The sequence below is a fragment of the Diplotaxodon limnothrissa genome, linkage group LG20 (assembly GCF_057381915.1).
Source record: "Diplotaxodon limnothrissa isolate DT_005_m linkage group LG20, D_limnothrissa_male_GT1.1, whole genome shotgun sequence".
Taxonomy (NCBI): domain Eukaryota; kingdom Metazoa; phylum Chordata; class Actinopteri; order Cichliformes; family Cichlidae; genus Diplotaxodon; species Diplotaxodon limnothrissa.
Window position 1 is genome coordinate 17148569 of NC_140615.1, and position 25963 is coordinate 17174531.

Sequence of the window (25963 nt, forward strand, 5' to 3'; positions counted from 1 at the left end):
TTTCAGTTTTGAGCATTTTAACTTATACCCTGTTTATGTTTCCTCTGTTTCTCTATACAAATAAATGAAGAATTATGACTTTGACTCTGCAGTCATCAGTCTAAAGTGCTGACCTTCCTCCAAAGGAATATAAATTTTATCCCACAGAAAATGATCCCTGCGAGTGTCACCCACTACAGAGATGTTATCAAATGGTGATAAAGTCTATAAAGATTATAAAAATATACCAGTAAAATGCAACATAGCTGTAAAAATGACAGAAAATTGTTAATCTGGTGATTTAGCGCACAGTGTTGGAAAATAAACAATTTTAATTGCGGTTAATTATTTTATCAATGAGTGGGCGCTCTGTGCTGCTGTTTATTTCTAAAGTGATGGTTGCTTATTAGAGTCCTGAAACTTACTGTCCCAAAAACTGCAGGAGGGTAAAGTGCAGGGGTCAGCAACCTTTAACGTCCAAAGAGCCATTTGGACCTGGTTTCCACGCAAAAGAAAACACTGGGAGCCGCAAATACTTTTTGACATCTAAAATGAAGATAACATTGTGTATATATAGTGTTTTACTCTTATGCTCTGTGTGAACAACTAAGGTGTGTTGCTTATGAAATCCATGAAGTGCTACAGAGGAAATTACATTTTATTTATGTAATTAACATATTTTGAACTCTTAAAGAAATATAACAAAAGGAAAGACACCCAGCTGAACTAAAATGATCCATGTAGCAAACAAAAACTGCTGTGAGCCGCCATCCTTATATCGCCTTTGGGCTTTTGGACCTGGCTTTTAAAAAATAATTGGAAAAAAAGCACTATGCTGCTCAAAAAAGAAAAATAAATGTTTGCAAAATTCTACCTAAATATGTATTTTACCAGTTTAAGGTGTGTGGCGGGGCGTGGTCTGCTGCGCCGCTGCAGGGGAGGCGGACGCACCTGAGCGGCACCCGCAATCACGCCTCGCCGCCTTAACGTCCATGCTATCTGTGCTGTTGTGTTGGTATGTGTCGGGCTGTGAGCTGAAAAGCTACAGCCGGCTGTATGCGTACAGCAACTGTGTGTGAAAAGTGGTCAATAAAGAGATGCTGAAAAGCGTGTTCATGCAAACATCGTCGGGTCTGCTGTGATATGTTTACAATGGCACTTCTGCTCCTGAACCTCTGCGCACAGTGAAGTGACTGTAAGCTGTCATCTGTGAGGCGTGAGCGGTGTTTGGTTTTAACATAGTTCACGGTGGAGAACAGCTGCTGACACAATGTGGATCCGAAGATCCATAATTGGCCTACCTGGGGTTGAAAGTCTGGATAAATGCACGGCGTTTCGGCGGGTATACCGGCTTCCGCGAGTGTGACGCTTATTTTGAGCGATGAAAAAATAATAGAATATTATTTTATTTTTATATTTCAATATCACAATAATCTTCCAATTTAGAACTACAAGTTAAAAAAGAACTAACATAAATAAAATCCACTTCAGCTAAATACTTGTTTATTACTAATTTATTTTCCCAAACCACGCGGAGCCGCACTATAAGGACTAAAGAGCCGCAGGTTGCCGACCCCTGGTATAGTGCAATAAGCCTGACTGAGAGCAAGTTACAGTTACAACAATGTAATGATGCAATTTTTCCTGAACAAATCCTGCAAACATACTGGCTGTGATGGCTCCCTCTCTGGATTACATGCAAACCCCATGCACACTCGCATGCATTCATTCAGGTCCTGTTACCTGTTGTGGTGTGGCAAAGTGACAGTGTAGAGCTGTTCAGTAGGTAGGAGGTTTCCACACCGGAGACTGGAGGGCAATTCTACAGATGTAATACTAACAACAGCCTCCCAGTTCTCTGTAGACTACACACAAAAGGAAAAAGGCTTTTACTTCTATTTTTGCTTTTTTTTTTTTAACAAAAAACATCATATTCTCTCCATACTCACACACCTCAGGTTCATAGCGGATCATGATGTCATACTCCATGGGATAGGGTATGTTATCAATGGTGAAAACCAGACCAGCGCCATCTTTAACACGGGAAAAACCAGGTCCTGTCCATGTCACCATATGGCTGAGAGTGTGCTCTCTATGAACGGTCCTCACATCCGGCTGAATAACAAAGACACATCACCAAAGCATGGCTTTCTTTTTGACCTATTATCACTTCTACTTTATGCAATACTTGTGCTATTTTCTGTTTCCTCTTACTGACATAACTGACTTCCTGCCAGCAGCTCTGAATTAAAGGTCGGTGGAATGAAAAAGTCTCATAAAACAACTTTTAAAATTACCAAAGCTTACCAAATAAATGTAAATCATCTTGACCGGTGTCCCCATCAGTGTTATTACAACAGTATTATTATCACGTTGCTATTCCAACAGTAATTCTTTCTTTAACTCTGTTTTGACTTCCAGTCTACCATCTGTTAATACAAGACCTGATATATTAAAATTAAATAATAAAGAATACTTTTTCATTATGTTTTTGACTCTTTTGGGATTCCTGTTCTTTAATCTGTCCCAGTGTTGGTGGTCTTGTACCCACTACCCCCACACTCTTTTTTCAGGTTGACTAGTTTGTGCTGATATCATTGATTTGACAGTTAAGCTTTTAATTAGGCAAACTGACGTCCACTTGGAAAGTGGTCTACGTGCACATGACCACAAACGCCTAAAACTGTAGACATTAGTAATGCTCTGCTATTTAACTCTCCTGATACAACTGCAGAGTCTTATTGGAGGCTGTAGTCTAATAATGACTGTTTCTTTTATTTTTCCATGCAATTTATATCAGTAAGCATAGGCTAAATAACAGAAACACCTCAGTATAAAGAGGCATAGTACCAGAGGTGTGGACTCGAGTCACATGACTTGGACTCGAGTCAGACTCGAGTCATTAATTTTATGACTTTAGACTTGACTTGAAAAAATGTTCTAAGACTTGTGACTTGACTTGGACTTTTACACCAATGACTTGGGACTTGAATTGGACTTGAACCGGTTTACTTGAAAAGACTTGATATTTTACCCCAAATATAAAATTTAACATGCATATTATATGGAGATTGAAAATGTGACGTCATTCACGGGTAGAACCGCAAAGGATTCTGGGAACTCGTGGCAAGCGGTACTAGCGCACGCAGGCTTTCAATTAAAATCAGTTATACAGCGATAAAAAGAAACACAAAAATGGCAAGAAGCTGTTGTATTATTAACTGCAATAGCCGGTCGCATGACAGCCACGGGAAGCCGACGGGTAAAGAGATCGGTTGTTATCGGATTACGTCGTTGAAGAGAAATTGTTCGAGCCATGTTTCCGAAGTAACAAAGAGGCGACTGGATTGCAGCCATTCAAAGATCAAATATAACGTCCTAGAACACTCCAGCTCACAGGTTAGTCTGCTCCAAGCATTTCCACAAAGGTCAGTCTGCTGTTGTAGTTAATGCGTCATTTTTCTTAACATAATTGGTGATATAGGTTACAAGCAAGTCTGGCGCTGAACAGAAATTGTCGCGCTATGCTCCTTTATTTATTGTGCATAAATAGTAAATTATCCTGACACAATATTGCGTTTCGCTTCTGTTATTATGGTACACTGACAAAAACACATACTTTTATTCACAGGATAAAACAGGTTTTTTGTATCACTAATTGTCCAGTACGATTACAGCATACAGTATTATTGTCACTGCTACATTTCTGTGATGCTACCAGAAATTATTTCCACTACTAATTAATTACCGTTGAGCTCAAAGGTCCTATTAATAAACGGTTAACGAATGTGTATTTATGACGACGATTTGTGAGACTGGTAAACTTATGATACGTACGATGGTCTTTCGTTCTACACGGTGCATTTCAAGGTCCTGCACCCATCCGTCGGTAAACTGTACCTGGGCTTGTTGCAGTGACCTGAAGTTACTAAACTTCATGAGTGTATGCACTCACTCCAAGAACCGTATAATTATAAATATGCATATAAATATGCTAAGATGAGATAGCTGACTTCATCTAACTAGCAAATGTTTTCCAGGCTACGTTGGTGATACAGTTTTTTTTAATGTGTATGATATTTTTGTCATGCGATTTTAAAGCTGGTCCTACAACCGCATCCAAGAATAACATGCAGCGTATCTCAGAACTGTCGGTGAAAATTATTCTTGGAGCTAAGTTTAATTGAGCTGCATTTTAAAGAGGTGCAATTTCACAATTTGTGTATATTTTCTAAGTTCACTATTTTGTATGTGTTGAGAAAAACACCGATTTTAAAATTACATGGTCTAATATTTACATTTAGCATAACTGCAACATTATTTTTTCGTTTGTTTTTTTTAAAGACTCGAAAGGACTTGAAATTCAAAGTTTCAGACTTGTGACTTGACTCGGACTTTTACACCAGTGACTTGAGACTCGACTCTGACTTGCCTGACATTACTTGAGACTTGACTTGAGACTTGAGGATAAAGACTTGAGACTTACTTGAGACTTGCAAAACAATGACTTGGTCCCACCTCTGCATAGTACAGTGGTGAGCTGTTCCTATTAGGGGTCTTCACAAACCAAAAATTAAATGAATAAGTCAATAAAAGAAACAAAAATCATACTGTTTGTTGAAGCTGCCGAATACGTCTCAGTGCTGCCTGATGTTGCTGCGACTTGGCAATGTTACGGTGCCGCCGGTGCCTCCTGAGCTGGTTGCTGAGGTGCTGAACACAGTCATTAGTTGCTTGTTGGCGAACTTGGCCCTGGAGGGGAGAGAAGAGGAGAGTTTTGACTTTTAACTGACTGTTTAAGGAAAATAACATTTTTATTTCTAGTTCTCCACACACAAAAACACAAAAAAACACCATCCCATCTTCAACAGTGTCAAATTTATATACGCCACACAAATACAAACAAATTTTCACAAGCAAGTAAATAACAAAAAATGTTTTTTATCAAAAGTTATCAAACTGAGATGAAATGATCTGAGTCTTTCGTGCATAGAACATTTAGCAAAACATGTCAAAACACCTTCACTTTGGTTTCGTCTCCTGTGCTCAAATTGCTGGGGTGTAACAGAGAGAAACAATGATAAGAAAAATGTGAGATGTTTTTGTGTGTGTGCTGTTTGTTGTACAGCAATAATAAATTGTGACATGTCGGTATCTGTGATCTGGTCTAGCGATGTCATGGATTACTTCAGCTGTGAAGGCCTACACAGAGATCCAGCACTTTGACTACATCTTGCTTATTCTACACCATCCTGCAACTTTAACAACTTAAAGACACCAACCCTTATTTGTTCAAGCAATATCTTCACTTGTTTAGTGCCTCACATTTCTTCTCATAACATTCCTGAGTCACTGAAGTTTTCCCTACATTCCTGCAGCTGTGATGTTGTAAGTGAGGACTGTTGCAGCTTGCCCTGAGGGCTAAAGGAGGAACTATTGTATGCTGTGTGTCTATTAACAATGAGGAGGATGGCAGCAGGTGGTGAGTGCAGAAGACAGAAACAGTGGACAACAAATGTACAAATGTGGGTACAAACACGTGGTAAACAACAAAAACAGTGATGTGAAGAAGAATGGAGTCTGATAGGCATGTAAAATTAGTTGCCGATTACAGGAACAGACTTGTCGCAGTGACAAGATCTCCTTGTTGAAACAGGGTGGATGGGGGGACCCTTTTGTAGTCTGGTGATCAGTCTGGTCCTATCCGGTCCATCCGTCTGGGTTGCAGGGGCAGCAGTCTAAGCAGAGACTTTCCTTTCTTCGGCCACTTCTTTCAGCTATTTTACAGGAGGCCGAGGCGTTCCCAAAGCAGCCAAAAGACACCCTCGAGAGTGTTCTGGGTATATGCCAGGGCCTCCTCCTGTTAGGACATGACTGAAATACCTCACCTAGGAGATGCCCAGGAGGCATCCAAGTGAGATGGTCCAAGTATCTCAAATGGCCCTCTCGATGTAGAGTATACATAAACTCCTCCACTTACAGCAGCCACTTGCTCCGAGCCAGGAGTGGAAACTCCACCCTTTTCATCTGAGAACCATCACCTCAGACTTCACATCATAACCGTTTTACACTCAACTACAAACCCAAGCCTCTTCCAATGCAAGATGGAAGTCATGGCTCAATGAAGGCAACAGAACCACATCATCTGCAAAAAGCAAAGATGAACTCCTCAGAGCACCAAACTCACCACCCGCTACACCTCGGCTGTGCCAAGAAATTCTATATCTTTTTCATTCTTCTCCATAAAAGCAATAAACAGAAGTGGTAGCAGAGAGCAGCTCTGGTGAAATCCCATTCCACTGAGAAAGAGGCTGACTTATCACCAGCCATGTTTATTTTGGGATAGCTCCCAAAAATTAGTTCAATGTTCTATGAAACCAAAACACTCCTCCACAGGACATACTGAGAAATGCAGCCTTCTTGAAGCCCACAAAACACATGCAGACTGGTTCGGCAAGCTCCCACGCACCCTTGGATGTGGTTGAAAGGATAAAGAGCTGAACCATTTACATGCGGAAATTGCAACCGGTTGCAAGTTCTGTCAAAACTCAGGAACAGGACACAGGTCTGGGTGGAAAGTACTCAGGGCTCCCAGTTTCACCAGCAGAAGCTGTTGTTGTAGCCAGTTACTCTGGTCATTGTTTCCAATTGTGGATAATTGAAAAACTTAATAAAAAGCTAAAAATGTGATGAAGGATAATTAACTGATGCTTGATGGTGAGTGAAATCTTTCTTTTGCTCACACAGTTTCCAAAAAATACAAAAGACAGGCAGAAGAAGAGACTCTGACCTTTTGCTGAGATGTGTGTGTCTTTTACGTAGAGATACTGTAAGTGATCGGTGACCTTTGAGGTTTCCTAAGTGAACATGTTGGATCATACAGCTCATTACTGAAAGCCACACTATGTGAACATACTTCCATGGATACAGTCGTCATGTATCACATTCTTGCTAAAACAAGAAAAAAGCCTGTTAATTAAAGTCGTGTCCATTTAATTAATGAATTTTTGTGACAGAGATCCCACTATATGACAGGAGTTCTCTACACAAACAAAAAGGTCCCAAAGGAAACTTTATTAGGGGTTACAAGATGGAACTATACCTCTTGGATTAGAGTGACTCCACACACACAATCCAATCCTCCTGAATGGGTAAGCAGATGCAGAAACTATAACGTAGCTGTAATCAGCAGCAGTCCTTTTTTATAAACCCAGGTTAAAATCTTCAAGCGCTTTTATGAATTTGTCAAATTTAGGGCTACTACTAAGATCTGTTTGTGTGTTTTAACACCTCATGTGTCTTCTTGCAGCAGCTAATCATGCTTTTTCTCACTTTGAGCTCACAACCATCTTCTTGAAAAGCGGTTACATAACCTCTCCACCATCAATCAGTATTTCAAACCTGCTGCATGCATGAGACACAAACACGTCTAAGTTCTAGGTTTATGCTTGCACAATGGCCTTCCTTAAACTTTACAAATGGCTTGCTCTCCCCAGCTTATGATTTTAAGTGAATTTTGCATCTACTCATTTGGGGTTTGGGGTAAGCTCAGCATTTTTCTACAATATGGCCTGCATTTGTATAGCGCTTTTCTAGTCCTTAAGGACCCCAAAGCGCTTTACATTACATTCAGTCATTCACCCATTCACACACTGGCGATGGCAAGCTACATTGTAGCCACAGCTGCCCTGGGGCGCACCGACAGAGGCGAGGCTGCCGGACACAGGCGCCACCAGGCCCTCTGACCACCACCAGTAGGCAAACATGGGGTTAGTATCTTGCCCAAGGATATTTGGCATGCAGCCAGGAGGCAGCCTGGGATCGAACCACCGACCTTCTGATTGGTGGCTGACCTGCTCTGCCACCTGAGCTATAGCCACCCCACCCCCATTCGCTTCTTCAAATAAAATGTACGTTTTTGAAGTTAGATTCTACAGTGTGTTGTTTTGACGTAGTCAGCCTAGTAGTATGAGCCAATGATCGTAAATGTGAATAAGTGGTTTACACGGCACCATGCTGCTGTGCTCACCGGCAGTACGGGGTCAGCAGGAGAGTGTCCGGTGGCATCTTCGGCCTCATACTTGTAGAAGTCCAGCGGAGCGCAGAAATACCCGGGCTGCACATCAGAGCATTGCCGGCCAATTAGGTGCCTCCTGCAGTCACACTGGCCGGTTTCCATCATGCACCTTTAAGTATCACATACAACAATGTGTAGACAGCCTTTTACTGGTGTTCTTGAAATCTCCTGTCTATTTGTTGTCTGCACAGACCATCAGACTGAATGAGTCACAGCCTCACTTCGTGTCCACTTGATGCTTTTTGCATCTAAACGAAATACTTGCAATTTACAGAATGCTTAGTTCTTAAAAGCAGAACACAGACGATACAAAATCTTTTTACCTGTTGTTGAAGGCTCCTCCAAAGTCACAGTCACAAGGTCTGCAGCCTGCCAGGTCATTACTAAGGCCCCAGTATTCAGGCTGTAGGAGGAACACAAACCTCACAATTAGCTTTTTTCACAGTTCATGTACACTTTTTTTGTACACTGCTGCTCAAAGCAGGAGTTCTATTTGTAATCGTGCTAGTGATCCATGGCTAATCTGCAGTCAGCAGAGACTGAAGGAGTCACTTGGATGAGTGACAAAAACATTTCTCCCACTGAAAACATTACATCCACATGAACAGAATCAACTTTTTGGGATTTCCTAACCTGGATGGTTGTGCATGCATCAAGATAAACTCCACTCAGTGTTTTATTAGCGCACACACTCTCTGGTCACCTCATCTAATAATATGGATGTTTAGGTTTCCAGGCTGTAAATGAAGGCAGTTTCAACTCTTGCAAAGAGCTCACTGCACTGTATTCTCTGTCATTACACAGGCCAAGTTTACCAAAATAACAGCAAGAAAATAGCGCTATTGAAAGTGTCTTTTTAAACAACAGCCCAGTGCATATAGCCAATTAATGCAATCATGTCGGCCAGTTCAGATTCAGTCCGATTGCTGAATACAAAATTGCTGTGATGACGCACGGTTTAGGTATAGATCCCACACAGAATTTTAAAATATGGCCCCATTAGTTTAACAAGTCAAAGACAAACATCTTCCAGTGCATTATTTAAAGATCCTCACTTTCACCTCCTTATTTTTATTCTTGGACTGCACTGGAATATCTACACAGAGTAGATTTTCATGCATTCAAGGCCTGCTATTGAGCAAACCTGGACATGAGCTTAGGATGAAACCTGAGAGACAGAACAACGACTGTTACTAACCAGACACTGGTTGCAGTAGCGGCCGGTGACATATCTTTTACAGGAGCAGTCCCCACTGATCTGATCACAAGGAGCTCCCATCACGATGATGCCACGAGGATCACAGTTGCAAGCTGATGAATAAAGACACAGAAACATGAATGCACATAAAGATTTGAGATATCTACTTTTGTTCAAACACATTTTGGCGGCAGATGAACACATACGTTGGCAACCCAAAGGGTCATTCTGGCTGAGTCCATAATAACCCTCCTTGCAGTCATCACAGCGCGTCCCCTTCACGTTGACTTTGCAGCGACACTGTCCCGCAATCATTCCCATTTCAAAGTTGGTGTGGGTGTCACACACGCCTCCCTCCAATGACCCCACTGGGTCACAGTCACAGGCTTAAGTGAAGGAATGATGGAGATTGTAGGTAAAAGATGACAGGAATGACAGGAAAATTTTATGTTTCAGAGCAAAATTCCTTTTTTATACTCAGTACTGAATTTCTGTACCAAAGGAGAGAATCAAGGTATGAGAGACTCACAGATACAAACCCGTGGATCTCTAACATCTCTGTTTGGATCTTGGTAGTAGAAAGGTTTACACGTCTCACAGTTGCGTCCCATAGTGTTGTGCAGACAGTCATCACAAACTCCTCCAGTAACATTACCCGTTGCCATATACACTGCCATGTCAAAGTGGCAGTGGTCCGAGTGGCCATTACAGTTACACTCTGCAGAAACAGGCAAAAACAAAATGAGAACAGTTAAAGAGCAATTAGAGCAAACTTATTTTATGTCTTGGGTCACAAAGCAAAACTCTCCCATCTGTCAGTGTAAAGATGTTTAACTAAATGTTTAACAGCTTAACGTAAAAAAGAAGTCCAGTTTTTTTACATGATAAAAAAATGCTGCTGTAGTAATGAAAGAAAGCTGTCAGCAAAAAAATCCATAAATGTTTAAAGTTACGGTAGCAATTATAATAAAAAAAACTTGTCATTGTAAAAAATAAAAATTTACAGTACCAAGTGAAAAAACGGGAACTTTTCTGTGTTTTAACTGTTATTACTTTGGTGTAGTATCAAAGGGAACGGGGGAGGTCTTTACGAGTAGGAAAAACTATAAAAGCTATGACAACACAGTAAAAAGTCAGAAATCGATGCCTTCTATCACATGTCCGAAGCTGTCTAGCTGTCTGGAGGCTTTGGGCTTATCTTTGAAACCCCTGATTTAGAGGAACATGAATACCATTCTGACCACCCTTTTTTTGGGTGGCGTCCTAATAATAATAATGATACCCTAAAAACTATCACATCGCATTAGCTTCTCCCATCTCCTTTAGAGGTGACCTATAAAGTAAATTTCTAGCTTTATATCTTTATTCCTGGACACCAGAGTAGCCCAGCATAGCTACATACAGTGGGGCAAAAAAGTATTTAGTCAGCCACCGATTGTGCAAGTTCCCCCACTTAAAATGATGACAGAGGTCAGTAATTTGCACCAGAGGTACACTTCAACTGTGAGAGACAGAATGTGAAAAAAAAAATCCATGAATTCACATGGTAGGATTTGTAAAGAATTTATTCGTAAATCAGGGTGGAAAATAAGTATTTGGTCAATAACAAAAATACAACTCAATACTTTGTAACATAACCTTTGTTGGCAATAACAGAGGTCAAACGTTTACTATAGGTCTTTACCAGGTTTGCACACACAGTAGCTGGTATTTTGGCCCATTCCTCCATGCAGATCTTCTCGAGAGCAGTGATGTTTTGGGGCTGTCGCCGAGCAACACGGACTTTCAACTCCCGCCACAGATTTTCTATGGGGTTGAGGTCTGGAGACTGGCTAGGCCACTCCAGGACTTTCAAATGCTTCTTACGGAGCCACTCCTTTGTTGCCCGGGCGGTGTGTTTTGGATCATTGTCATGTTGGAAGACCCAGCCTCGTTTCATCTTCAAAGTTCTCACTGATGGAAGGAGGTTTTGGCTCAAAATCTCACGATACATGGCCCCATTCATTCTGTCCTTAACACGGATCAGTCGTCCTGTCCCCTTGGCAGGAAAACAGCCCCATAGCATGATGTTTCCACCCCCATGCTTCACAGTAGGTATGGTGTTCTTGGGATGCAACTCAGTATTCTCCTTCCTCCAAACACGACGAGTTGAGTTTATACCAAAAAGTTCTACTTTGGTTTCATCTGACCACATGACATTCTCCCAATCCTCTGCTGTATCATCCATGTGCTCTCTGGCAAACTTCAGACGGGCCTGGACATGCACTGGCTTCAGCAGCGGAACACGTCTGGCACTGCGGGATTTGATTCTCTGCCGTTGTAGTGTGTTACTGATGGTGACCTTTGTTACTTTGGTCCCAGCTCTCTGCAGGTCATTCACCAGGTCCCCCCGTGTGGTTCTGGGATCTTTGCTCACCGTTCTCATGATCATTTTGACCCCACGGGATGAGATCTTGCGTGGAGCCCCAGATCGAGGGAGATTTTCAGTGGTCTTGTATGTCTTCCATTTTCTGATGATTGCTCCCACAGTTGATTTTTTCACACCAAGCTGCTTGCCTATTGTAGATTCACTCTTCCCAGTCTGGTGCAGGTCTACAATACTTTTCCTGGTGTCCTTCGAAAGCTCTTTGGTCTTGGCCATGGCGGAGTTTGGAGTCTGACTGTTTGAGGCTGTGGACAGGTGTCTTTTATACAGATGATGAGTTCAAACAGGTGCCATTCATACAGGTAACGAGTGGGGGACAGAAAAGCTTCTTACAGAGGACGTTACAGGTCTGTGAGAGCCAGAGATTTTCCTTGTTTGAGGTGACCAAATACCCTAATTTACGAATAAATTCTTTACAAATCCTACCATGTGAATTCATGGATTTTTTTTTCACATTCTGTCTCTCACAGTTGAAGTATACCTCTGGTGCAAATTACTGACCTCTGTCATCATTTTAAGTGGGGGAACTTGCACAATCGGTGGCTGACTAAATACTTTTTTGCCCCACTGTACATCTTAATTTATCTTTCTAGCATATATTTATTTTTAATTTAAACCCCCAAAAAGTGTCTCAGTTATCTTGTAAAACAAGAAACGTGAAAATATGTTTTCACTGGTTGACAAAAAGCCCCATTAATCATATTCAGATACTGTCACAGTCACAGAAAGCCGACTTCATCAGCTGACTGCGCTGCTGCTGGTAGTACCAACAAAGGGCTTGTTCTCTATTTCCTTAAATAGTCTAAAGGTTAGAAAAGCACATTTGACAACTATAAAGAAAGAATTTCAGCTACAAATGTTTCCATCTGAATTTTGAAGGAGTGCATATTTGCCCCACCTCTGCAGGTGTGAGGGTTCTCGGCCTCCGCTGGTCTCCACGGCAGGTCATGGTGGAAGTTCCGGCAGCGCTCGCAGTTCAGGCCTTCTGTGTTGTGTTTGCACACACAGCGACCGTGGATCTGAGCACAGCAAGATGAAAGGTGACAAGGATGAAAAGTGACATGGTTAGTATGGGCAGTGCAAATGAGAAGGCTGTGATTTACTGTGCTGCTGTTGATTATTTTAAACAAGAAGATAATTTTCCATTTTCCTTTAGTCTTACAAAGGATATGCTGATAATTACAGATTCAGTGAGTTTTTGGCAGTATCATCCACTAACTGACCATGCCGATCTCCCTGGCGTTGACCCCCGGCACAGGAGCGCACTCTGAAGCATGTCCGTAACAGAAGCAGCTCCCTCGCACTACCAGCTCATAGATAGCGTAGTAATATTTCTGCAGGACTTCAGGGCGTCGGTCCAGAAGGTCATCTCCCAGAGTGTTGAGCTTTGTGAAGTTAATGCGCAGGTTGGTGATGCGCAAAAGATCTGCAAAGGAAATGTTTTTTAAAAAGTCAGCCAGATTTGCAAGATAAACAACATTAAAAAACGAGGCTGACAGTTCATTAATATGCACATTTTTTCCTTGACATTTTCTACATTTTTTTTCTGCATTAACCTGGAGTGTGATGAGACAGTAAATGTTAGAATTGTACTGATTGATGATGAATTCTGATGAAAAATAAGACGAATTTGTAAAGTACTGTACAATATTTACACCTGGTATTAACATGTAATCTATATCTAAATGTATTATCTGAAAAGGGTACCCAAACGACAGGTCTTTGTGTTTACCTAAAGCTCTTCATTCATCCTTTAAACATGCAGGTAATTCTGCATGTTTGGTTTAACAGAATTTAATGCCAGATGCCATTCCTGACACAACTCCAAAGGGATTTGTCTCCTCCCTACAAACCCTTTATATTTACCAGTGGTGTTATTTATATGCAGTAACAGTGCTGGTTACTAAACCACCAAAGACTGTGTGAAACATTTGGGTATGGTTCCTGGATAGAATGACAAGTTCTTTGAAACAGTGGACAATGGTGGGAAAATGAGGGAGAGGTGTGGCCTAAACATCAGCAATGTCTGTCCAACCTCTACTATATCAAAAGGGCTTTGCACACAGTGGATACGTTGCCATAGGTGCGACTGCTAGGTAACAAAACAGAGTGTTCCCAACACCAGTTTGTACTGTTTGCTAGTTTTTGTTTGGGATGAATGCGTGTCAGTGAGGTCAGTGATGGTTCACACAATCCATTTATCTCTGGTTAAGATTTCATCAAAGTCAAAACATAATTATGTCCAAATGTGGCTCTTTTGATGCAACTCCATTCTAAGTGCAAAGTTTTCTGTGAACATCAGTATGACTTTTTCATTATCCAGACGACTCAGCTAAACAAATATCAGAGACAGGAAGCATTTGAAGCTTTTATTTGCAGCAGGAGCTTGGTAGAATACAGAATTTTAAAAATGCGGTGTCTTATTTCATAAGGAATAAGGTTCGGCATTTTCTGTATGAAATTCCTCATGCATACAATCTCTCTATGGGGAACATATATGAGAATACTATATGCATTTAATGAATGAAAAGTGTTCACAGACCTTGAATATCTAAGCTGTAGGGGTCTTTCACTGGAATGGCAGGATCCAGCACTTTATAAATAACCTTAAATAAAAGAAGAGATGTTTTCATTAGACTGCAGTATTAAGGAAATTCTATAAATATTCAACAAATGTTAAACAAAAATTTGCACAAAATGGAAAATATGCAATGACTGGTCACATATACCTTGATATCTTCCAACTGCGCTTATAAAGTTCGAGTCATATTTTTTAACCACTCAGTGTGCTTTAAAGAAACACGCTATGTTTATATGGTAAATGTTGTTATACAGTGCTTTTCTACCCTGAGCATTCAAAGCACTTTGTCTTTTTTCTATGCTCTTTCTATCTAACATTCACACACATTCACACTCTGAAGGATGCATTGAAGAGCAACTTGGGGTTTGTATCTTGCCCAAAGACCTTTGCAGACTGGTGGGATCGAACCGCCAACCTTTTGATTAGCAGATGACCTGCTCCACCACGTGAGCGAGGTCTAACCAGTAGTGCATTTCCTCACTTATTTCCAGAAACACAAACCAAGCATTTAAGCAAATGCTGGGTTTTATTGTGAAATGACCACATGATTTCAAATAAAATAATGGCCTGATATTACATGAAGAGTGGGAGACACCCCTTTTTTTTTTTTGCAAGATTCTCATCTTCCTTAAATGTGCTATGGTGCTATATGCGGAAAATTACATGGGCCATGGTTCAGATGAAATCAGATGGCAGTTGCTTGCTGATCAAGTGTGATTCCTGACAAACTTTAGGAGTGAGTTGTTTTGGTTGCAATTTAAAGCATGTAAAAGGTGTATTTGTCCTCTCCAGGGACCCTTAGCATTTAAACATACTGCAAACTGTTAGCACCAAATGCATGTTATATTATTTTAGAAGAAATCATAAGACCTTCACTTGAGTTGTCAGATTGTGCCCTTCATCCAAAACATTGTATTTTTATGCATTAATGTTGAGCTACAAACATATTACAGATATAAATGACGTTTGGGTAGATGGTGTAAAGTGGTAAGGGCCAAACTGACATGCTCTTTCATTACCATGAACACATACGACAGTTTCCAGCAAATGTTGCCCTGTGAAGCAGGCTGAAAATATCCCACTATAAACGTGTCATTTAACCTACTTTGCTGAAAACTCCATAGTGCTAAGCTGCTCTAAAAGATTAGAGTTGCAGTACTTTGCAGAATTCTTGAGCCACCACTCATTCCTTTATACTTTACTTCCAAGCAGCCAGATCTTTTTTGTAATTTTTTAAAGAGACAATTGTTCTTCAGGCTTTCTGAAAGTTCCTTTCTTTTCTTTTTGTGCATTTCATTCATTTTCAGTGGAGTCATTGTACATGACCATTTTCACAGGAGCATTTTTTTGTTTTTTTAAACCACTAACCACTGACCTAAGAATCATTCAAACACAAAAGGGAACCGAAATCAAGGAATAAAACAGTGTTTTTTCTATACATAACAAAAAACTTAACAAACAACACATATTAAATCTTTCGATACTTTGTTACAAGCAGCAATTAACACACAAAGCTATGAAAAATTCCAAATAGGTCAAGTAAAGGACAAAATCAGTGGTAGGGCTAAAAAACATTATCTACAGCAGATGAACAGCATCTGAAAGTCTTATCCTTAAGAAATAGAGAGAAAAAAATCCAGCAAAGACCTGATACAAGACCTGAGAGATACAATCAGCCCTAGCTCATTCATTTAGTTGATGCTTAGTTGATACTAGTCACTGATTTCCTCAGAAATGGTCTCAGTGGAAGGGTGGCTGTCAAAAGGCCAATCATAAAGAAGGCAAACAGAGAAGAAAAGATGAGGTATGCCAAATTCCATAACATCTGGACTGAAAATCAGTGGGAACAAGTCTCATGTGGTGATTATCTACAACCAATAGAATCTCTGTCATGGAACAAAAGGTAGCCAAAACAGAGCTTTGGAATGCCCGTCAAGAAATAATACTCAGCTCTTTGCCTCGTACACCATATTTCTACTTGCACGTTTGAATAAATCGCTGTGCTGCCTACTGTGCATTTTCCTATATATAGGAATATAAAGAAAGTACTTTTGTATAAATTACATTGAGTCCTTGAGTGGGCTTAAATCTAAAAGATGCAGAAAGGTTAACAAAGAGCAAAAGTGCTGAACTTTGTTTCTTCTTCTTCTTCATGCCTCTTTACTACTACAGGTACTTTTTAAACTTTTTACCTCTCCATTAGTGGAGGGTTCGATGTCAGAGTAGCGTTCCTCACAGATGATGTCATTGATATGGTGCAAGCCATTGGCAGGAATGCTGGGGAAGGTTCTGGTACAGTTGGAGGCATAGTAGCGGTAGGGACGCCATGTTCGGCCAAAGTCAGCTGAACGCTCAATGACCAGAGCTGCAGGTCGGAAAGTCTGAGGAGACAGAGTACGAAAGATTTATCTGAACCTTTCATTTGCTGTACACACAGATAAAGGATTTCTGCCTGATGGAATGCAGCCACCACACTTCTCAGTGTACATAACAAACACACACCTGAAGAATTATGTCCTTTGACGTGCTTAAACACATACAGTATTGCACATCCAACAGAGGTATACAACACATGGAGATACCCACACATGAAAGAAAAGTGCATGTACCTTAAACTTCATGATGAGATGTGTAAAGTGGAATTCAGCCTCCAGGTTCAGTCTGATGCTGACACTCTCCTGGCCTGTGGAGAAAATAACTGTTGATGAATGTCGATTGACTGTTGCAGACCTTTACCTTTTTTCTTTTCAGATTTCCCTCATTCGAGAAATACCAGAGTCCTGCTCTTACTCCCACAGGAACTCAAATGTAGCATCAGTACCTTTACCCAGTAGCCTTTCTGTGAAGGACCATTTGCCTTCGTATTATTTTGCTGTCTAGATGTATTATTCTGGTGTAGGTGTAATACCTATTGACGTGGGGTTAGTTCAACCCGGAGAGTTTATCTGATTTAGAAATTTTTCCATGTCTGTTTCTCTGAAAACAGAAAAACATGGAGTAAGAAAAGTCTGTACTTTATATGGGCCTATTGACATCTGTGGCTACGCTTGTTATCATTCTCATCATCCTTCAAGATTTGACCTTGGCCTACCTGTAAGTGGGTCCATATGCTGAAACATAAGAAATGTGAAGTTGTCTTCAAAATGCTGTCCAAACTTTGATTTAGAGTTAGACTGATTTAGAAGTGTCCACAGTATGCTGATCGTAGCGGTAGAAATATTAACATGAATTGAAACTTACAGATACATCACAGATTCACACAGGGTTAACATCACAGACAACCTGGATAATTACTGCACATCACTAGAGGTCCCCAGGTTATTCATACAGTGCATCACAATCTAAGGAAACATATTCTTCACAGACACACATACATATAAATATATGAGGATGGAGGCAAACAATGAACACACTGATCATGTTTGGGTTTTTTTAACTGTTATTACACACACGCACACACACACACACCATGGACAGATTGCCACCAGGTGTTGACTCTGTTGCTGTCTGTGAGGTAGATCACATTTTCAATGCGGTGGCTGTTCGAGTGTACGTTCGGGTCGTAGGGATGCTGGGAGTTGCACTCAAAACACTTCTCTGGTTGCTGAGGAAACAGAAAAAAGTTTTCTTTTTAAAAGTAACAACAAATTTAAGTTCAAAAAAAGTTCAATTGTTAAAATAGAAAGCAAGGCTTTCATGGTTATGGTATTGAAGAAAGGGAGGAGAAGCATCAAACAAAGAAAGTAGGAGAGAAGGAGGCCATGAATGAGTGTCCTCATTCTATTTAAGTCTGCCAAAAATCCAACATTCATCATCAGAAGGAGCATGCCAACTCTCTGTCATGGTACTAAATGTACAAACATGAAAAGTCCAAGGCGGTCTGATTGTCATCTGAGGAGATTACAGATTGTTACTTTTCAACCAAATTTAGGTAACAGAACATCCTTTCAACAAAACCTTAACACTGACTAAATACCATCAAATATTATTAGGACATTTCACTAAAAGTATATCAACAACAGGAGATCTAACAGGTTCTCAGGCTACTTCTACTATGGGATGAAATGCACAAATAAAAAAAGAAGCTCTTTTTGCTTAACACTGTAACAGAATTTTTGCATAAGCAACATAAAAGAGTTGCAAAAAAGTCCAAGTCTAGGAGTAGGAGGAGAAAGTACAGGAAGAAGAAAAAATAGACTGACACACATGAGGCAGGAGTGAAGGTGGACACTTGAAATCAGAGATTATGGGAGAAATAAAACCATGTGATCAAGGTCAAAGGCATGAGTTTGAATGAAGGGTGGTTTCAAAAAAGGCAGACAGTGAAAGATGCAGATAAGAGCAGAGAATCTGCAGCAGAGTGTCAAAGAGCAACAGGGATGAAGGACAAATGTGCTTGGAGGGGAGGTAGTAAGTTAAGAGATCCAGGGAGTGAGAGAGATGCTGAGAAAGAGCAAAAAAAGGGCTCAATTTGAGAGGGGGCCATAAAAAGGGGAGTACGTGGAGGGAAAGAGGGCACACCAGAGTGGGATGATGAGGGTATGTTGGCAAGAGAAACAGTAGATTCCAGAGCTGATAAATTAGGTTGTCAAGGGCGATTAAGCTGCTAACAACAGCATGGCTGTTAATGAGACTCGGCTGAGAATTGAAAAGAAGGCATGCTGGATATACCGTGCGTGTATCCATTCACACATACACACTATTTCAACTTGGATGTTTATGTGTGCACATGCACATGTATATCCATGTGCATGTGCACATATATATAAAGTAGCCTTTTCTAATTACTTTAGAAAAACTAAAAAACTGTTGTGCTGATTTTTTTAAAGCAATGATTTGATTGAATGAGCGCTCGTAGGTACGTCAACCCACTACCTCTGCAGCTATCATTATACCATGTGGAGGTCTTTAGAATATTGTTGGGTTTTTTTTTCCTTTAGTCTTATAAGATAAAGACTAATACATGTAGGTAATAACCAAAACCTTCAAAATGACTATAACAAAAATAGAATGAGAAGGCCCTGAGCTAATAAGCAAGAGGAAAAATAACATAGAGCATACATTACAAGAATGGTTATCTTTCCAGCAAGCATAGAAATGTTATGGTTTGGGGGTGTTTTGGTGACAGTGGTGGGAGAATAACTGAAGTGAATTCTTTTTATTTTTATTTTTGTGGATTGCTATGTAAGGACAACACATTTCAAAAACACTTTAAAGCTGTAGCTGGCGAGCCTCACTCCCTGTGATCAGCTCATATTTATCACTAATTAGTCAGTCGTGGTCAGCGATGCACCCACCTAGGTTTGATGCTGTTTTGAGAACATTGTTTTGCTATAATGCAGAGATTGTTTTACTTTTTTAAAATTAACTACCACTTTGATTCATCATTTGTGTTTCTTTTTACCTCAGCCCCACAAGTGAAATTCATATTATCCTTTCTCCTGCACACAATCTTCTCTCTATGACTTTCTTCCTTTTTCTTCTCAATTTCTGAAAGTCTTTAATACAACTGGTGTGCGTGCAGCTCCTAAATGCATTTGAATCTTCAATGACACAAAGTGGGAACAGTGTAATCCGAAGGTAGACCCAAATTAATAAGCATAATAAATAAACCTTTTTGAGGCAGTAATCCAACAAAAAAAGAAAAACAATGCCTACATATCCAAACAGAAGATAAAAAGGGAACTCAACAGTGGACAAACAGTGCAATGAATAACAAAGCGCAACTGAAGCAATTTAAACTAACACATACACTAGCCAGTGTTCATTTTTAGAGAAATAAAACACAGCTCGGCGGGAAATGATGAACAAGGCCCTGTACTACAACACAAGTTCAACACGACAAGGGTATTTTTCTGTTACCTGGATTCACTTAAACTAAACTCAGCAATCACAATAAGCAGTCACACAAAGTTGGCTATCCACCTGCTAAGGTAATCCAGGGATTCCCCCTATGCAATCCAATGAAAGAGGTGATGGAAATATTAACGTTATTATCAAAATTTATATTAATTTTGAAAAGATTACAATCTTAAAAATCCAGTGAAATTCATTTCAACGTGCAAAAAACTAAAATGTATTTTATTATTGTACTTCATTTAATTTCTTTGGCCCTCATGCTCCTTCATACCTTCCTCAAAGGGATCTGTGTCTCCACCTGGACATACAGTACATAACTCAAACTGTCATGGTCCTGGGTCATTTTGACCCAGTGTTCTTAGTTTTCCTGTAGTTTTGTATTTTGTTCCTTATGTCCATTGGATTGTTTGGTTTGGTATTTGGATTCCCCCTGTGTCCATGCTTTTATTGTGGTGTTTGTTCTGGTACTGTGTTCCCGTCCTTTGTGTTCTGTGTTCTCCTCATCCCCTCGTATTCATCCTTGTTCTCTGCCTCTCTCTCTGCCTCTCTGTGCTCATCTCTGTGTACTGTGTTGTGTTTAAGGTCCACATCTTGGTGTCAGTATTTTCAGTTTCGTGTCCTCCCTGTTCGGTCATGAGTAATTGTCTTCAGCTGTGTTCCCCGTGTGTTCCCACTTCCCTCGTTACCTTCTGTGTATTTATGTCAGAGTGTCCCTTTGTTCTGTGTTGCGTCGTCCCTCTAGGTTGTGTGCATTTACCGTGTCTTCCCAGCGCCTCAGCTTTAGTTGCTCCCAGTATAGTGTTTGTATGACTTCTTATGTTCCTGTTAATAAAGACCTGCCTTTGAGTTCATCCCCGTGTGTCTAGAGCCGTGCATTTGGGTCCTCTCTTGCCTTTACACAGCCGCCGCTTGACACAAACAGAGAATTTGTCTATGTACAAATTTTATATAAGGTCATCAAACACGTGTCCTGTTTTGGATCATATTTTAACTCTTAGAGAAAAATACAATTTGTAAGATTTTTTACAGCCAACAGAAATAAAAATAAAGAAAAAGTGAAGTGAACAACCATTGTAGTACAGAAAACCTGGGTAAGAACCGCCAGTGCTACACCCAAGCCTCCTAGTAGTCGCTGAGATGCAGATTTCTCAGAGATTTTTAGTAGATGCCGCTATGATATCAATTTGAAGCTCCTACGTCACCTCATTCTCAAGTTATTGGATTTACAAACATAGGTATCCTAGCCACTGGCCCGAAAACAAAACTCCACCAGCCTTTTACAGCTGAGGGGTGATAAAAACAAAAGAAATGAAGAGCAAGCTAACAATCAACAGAGAACAATGAATAATAAACAGAACTTGAAAGTCAAAAGCACTGAGTCAAAAACACAAGCAGCATAAACACACATTAAATACTGTGACTGATTACAATCTGAACCCTATACCTTTCCTATCACTGCAGTAGAAGGCTGTCTTGCTGAGCTGGAAGTTGAATGTGGTGAATATTCCTACCCTGAGGCAAAGGAAGAGCAGGCACATACATGCAGACGAACGGAAATGCATGAATGGAGGCAGCGTAAACGACAACAGCATGGTGAACATGCTGGGAGACGTATTATTGTAAACAGAAAAAAAAAAGTTGCACGTTGCAGAAATGAACACTATAACATCATTTTGTCCTGAATAACTGCAGCTGCTTTATTTCACTAAAACATCCGCATCATATACATGTGTATTAGCATAGCTCCACAAAAAAAAAAAACACATACAAAAAAGAGAAAGAGAGAGGTGAAAGCATATAGGTAAAGAAGGTGTGGCTGACTTGTGTATCTACACCTGGGGCCTGTGCAGCGAGTGTTGCTCATTGAAACAAGGCTGCAAACAAACAGACAAATGAACAATTGAAGATGGAGTAGTGCAGAGGGAACGATGAAGATGGATGAATGTGTTATAGACAGGACATGCCAACTCATTTTTCTTTGCACTACTCAGTCTGCCATGTATTGTGAGGGAAATTGCAATGTGATGAGTGAGAGTCAAGCAGAGTGCATATAAAAAAAAAACAGCTGTAGAAAAATCAATCGGTAAATTCAAATAAAGGAAGAAAACGATGTACTTGTGTGGTCTGTCATTACCTGGATCTTCAAATATAATGAGAAGCTATTACCACTTATTCCCAATTCATGCTCAGAATGAATGTGGGTATGCTCTTTGTATTCGCTCTTTACACTTTACATTCAGGAGTTTGTGTGTGACTGACCTGCAGATGACTGACAATACAATATCGCTCTGGTCCATTAAGGCCGCAAGTAGAGGTGGCCGTTAGATTGACAGCACGTCCAATCAGGAGGTTTCCTGTTGCAGGGTAACAGCTTCCCTCAGTGCAGCCATGAGGGCTTGATGGGAGCTCTTGTCCAAATACACAGACAGCTGGCCATGGATTAATGGATGGTAGAAACAGAAAACAGAATCATCAGAATCATTAATCACAGTCAGCTTCACACTAACAATGTTTCCACTAGATATTTTTCTTGTATTTAAAAGAATCACAAATCTCAAATCGCCCCCCAAAAAGCTGGAAAGAATTAAACAGTCATAAAGTTTACTTCTTTACTGCCAAGTAAACCTCTGCTTTGAATCACATATGAGCAAACTAGACCTTTTGACGGCTTGAATCTACAGAAAGCCATGTTGGAAACTTTGTCTAAATGGGCACAGAAGCATCAGTGTGAGCGTTTTGGCTTGTGTCTGACGGCTTTAACCACAAGTGTCCGTATTTGGACATGAGGGTGGAGTGGTTATTAACTCTAATACTAATAAGCTCCATAATGTGCACATCCATAATGCAATGTTGATGTATATATTAGCCACTTCTGATAGGTGAAAGATTAATAAAATACCAGTATTTCATTGAACAAAGCTGAAGCACAAAATTCTTGGAGTTCTCTACCACCAAGAAGACCATATAAATTGTCAGAGAAGTCATTTACAACTGCTCAAAAAGGGACAAACATGTTGAAAAGGCCCAATTCAGTGTCCTGACTGACTCTGAGGAGAGTTTCATTAGAAAGTTATCAGCTAAACCAGCCATGCCCCTAATCTTAAAGCAATTTTTCATACAGGTAGGTTATTTGAAACCATTTTTATAAATGGGACAAACAATCAATTTCTTATAATGTGATCATAATTTTTAATTGTGTAAAGTTCGGCACCTTAACATGGCAGTCTACAGGGATTGACGCGCTTTTAGACTCAAGTGGTAAATGCAGAAATTGCAGTTTTTGCTATGTTTGCATGAATATTTTTAAACTCTGGAGGTTGCTACTCACAATCAAATGCACTGTCTATCCATGTTCAGTATATGTGTTGATAACAGTTCTTAAAAATGTAATCAGTTTATAGTCCAGTTTCTATCATTGCCATCTGTTTTTGTGTATTTGAATGTGTTCCATTATGCTCACTGTCAAACAGTTTTTCTCTTTTTGAGTTCTACTTTTCTTGTCACACTTTTGAATAAAAAAACATGCCTTTCTTGTCTGATTTAAAGAAAAAGCCAAAGCTTGATAATCTCGGAGCACAGAGACATAAAAGATGAGAGATAGCTGTTCATCCTGTTGATCTAAAGAAAGCAAACAGGAAAGATATAGATGGTTCAAAATGGACTCAAAAGCATCCTCTCTAATGTGACTGACAGTAACTAGGCACTTTATTAGGAACCCCTGTACACCTGACTATTCAATGTATTTATACAGTCACAACAACAGTTGCCTCAAGGCCCTTTATATTGTAAGGTAAAGACCCTACAATAACACAAAGAAAACAGAGAAAACCCCAACAATCATATGACCCCCTATGAGCAAGCATTTTGGCAACAGTGGGAAGGAAAAACTCCCTTCTAACAAGAAGCAGAACCAGGCTGAGGGAGGAGCAGACATCTGCCCGGATGGGGTGAGGGAAGGGAGACAAGACAAAGACATCCCAACAGGTTTATTCAAGCAATACATGCAGTAAATCACAAGAATAGTAATTAGGAGTTTCATTCGGTGTTCACATCAATCATCAATAGCGTTGCGATAGTGTGAAAAATGGCATCAGAGTTCCCAGAGACTGTCAGACGTCAGGTTATTTTTCTTAACACAGAATATCTCTGCATCATCATTAACAGAAAGTTTCTGAGACAGACAACACATTCCACTCTAAAATGCTTTGGATTAGTTCTGTACAAAGCATGACAAGGCAAGTTAAGTGAGCCTGCATACAAGCCTCACTAAACATCATTAAAGCACTGGAAGACTGACAAAACCAAACATTCCTGGCATTAGAAGAAGACCTTAGAGATTTGTTAGATCATGCTGGGGAATAACAGCTTATCAAATAAATGTAAACGAAAGTTTCATCATGGCCTTTCGTATTTAGAAACTATAAAAAAAGACAAATCTGTTACTGACCTTACTGGCTACAAAGGACACTGCTCCCTTACCCAGATTGATTTTCCAACATACTAACAATTCACTGCACACACATATATCTATATCTCTCTCTCTCTCTCTCTCTCTCTATATATATATATATATATATATATATATATATATATATATATATATATATATTTTAGGGGTGCAACGATATTCGTATCGATATTGAACCGTTCGATACAGTGCTTTCGGTTCGGTACGCATATGTATCGAACAATACAACATTTGTAATTTATTTTATCAATTTTCCTTCTGACGATGCTGTCTGTGTTGAGCGCTCAGTGAATCTGTGTTCGACTACTCCGCCTAGGCTGCCGAGCGCAGATCCACTGAGCGCTCAACACAGACAGCATAGTCAGAAGGAAGAGCGCAGGGCAAGCTAGCGAGACAGAAGTTAAGCTCTCCTTGCAAGATGGACCTCCCCCACTCTCATTCAGATCTGGCGTTTGGAATTATTTTGGTTTTCATGTGACGTATGACCCTGAAGGTAAGCGCGTCATGGACTAAAGTAAAACAGTATGTTGGATGTGCCATGCAATGCTCAATTACATTGGTGTGAACTAGTGTGTTAGCGCAGTTAGCTCGTTAACGTGTTGGCCATCTAGCCCCATGCATGGAGCGATCGGCGGTAGCTCGTTAACGGAGATTTGCCGTGTTGTGGCGTTAAGGTCATTTCAACGAGATTAACCTGAAAGCACTAGTGGGAACACAACGAATATGACTGCACATTTACGCCGACATCATCCTAGTGCAAAGACAAGTGGAAGCAGACAAAAAAAAGCAAGCATGCTACTAACTTTAGCCGAGTCATTTAGACAGCTGTTAGCACATGATTCTCCTTATGCTGCTGAGAATATAGCCCAGAAGAAACGGATAGTATAGCTTTTATTTTGGAAAGAGCCATTTCTCTGTAATAAACTCTCTTTTCCAAAGATGAGTGATTCCTCAATCAGATACAGGGCTTGCAATATCGCTAGCCCGACGTCCCGGAGCTAGCGATTTTTTCAGTCGGGCTACCAAAATCTATCTCTGCCCTGCCCGTCGGGCTATTGTAGGAAAAATGTATGTCAATGCTTTTGCATTCTTTTGGAAATGTAGCTGGGTAATTAAGTCATTGGCATCGGTGAGCCACTGTCGATATGTGACATATTGAAATCGCGTTTGAATTTGCGCTTGTTTTTTTGCTTTCACTTTGCAATCGTGCGAACTGTGTATAGAGAGCGACAGCACTGATCTGTGAGTGATGATAATTTGTGCACCAATTCCTCTGACATCGTCTTATTAATCGTTAGCTTACTATGCAAACATGACAAGTGAAATCTCCCGCAGCTTAAACATGTGAGAGGTTGATCGCGCAGAGAATCGCTGAG

The 25963-nt window shown here is 40.2% G+C and overlaps 1 protein-coding gene across 1 annotated transcript in view; it reads right to left on the bottom strand.

The window, feature by feature from the left end:
• lamb2l (laminin, beta 2-like) overlaps window positions 1-24360 on the bottom strand; it is a 35804-nt gene extending 11444 nt beyond the window's left edge. The window contains exons 1-16 of the mRNA XM_085345478.1: window positions 24342-24360; window positions 22379-22548; window positions 17729-17864; window positions 16870-16943; window positions 16453-16641; window positions 14222-14285; window positions 12903-13105; window positions 12578-12698; window positions 9784-9972; window positions 9461-9640; window positions 9255-9367; window positions 8380-8459; window positions 8009-8165; window positions 4591-4731; window positions 1933-2094; window positions 1723-1844 (exon numbers count right to left, since the gene is read on the bottom strand). Of these exons, the coding sequence (XP_085201604.1) occupies window positions 1723-1844; window positions 1933-2094; window positions 4591-4731; window positions 8009-8165; window positions 8380-8459; window positions 9255-9367; window positions 9461-9640; window positions 9784-9972; window positions 12578-12698; window positions 12903-13105; window positions 14222-14285; window positions 16453-16641; window positions 16870-16943; window positions 17729-17864; window positions 22379-22548; window positions 24342-24348 (2108 nt within the window). The 5' untranslated portion in view covers window positions 24349-24360. The remainder of the gene's footprint in view (window positions 1-1722; window positions 1845-1932; window positions 2095-4590; window positions 4732-8008; window positions 8166-8379; window positions 8460-9254; window positions 9368-9460; window positions 9641-9783; window positions 9973-12577; window positions 12699-12902; window positions 13106-14221; window positions 14286-16452; window positions 16642-16869; window positions 16944-17728; window positions 17865-22378; window positions 22549-24341) is intronic.
• Between the last annotated feature and the right edge of the window lie 1603 nt (window positions 24361-25963).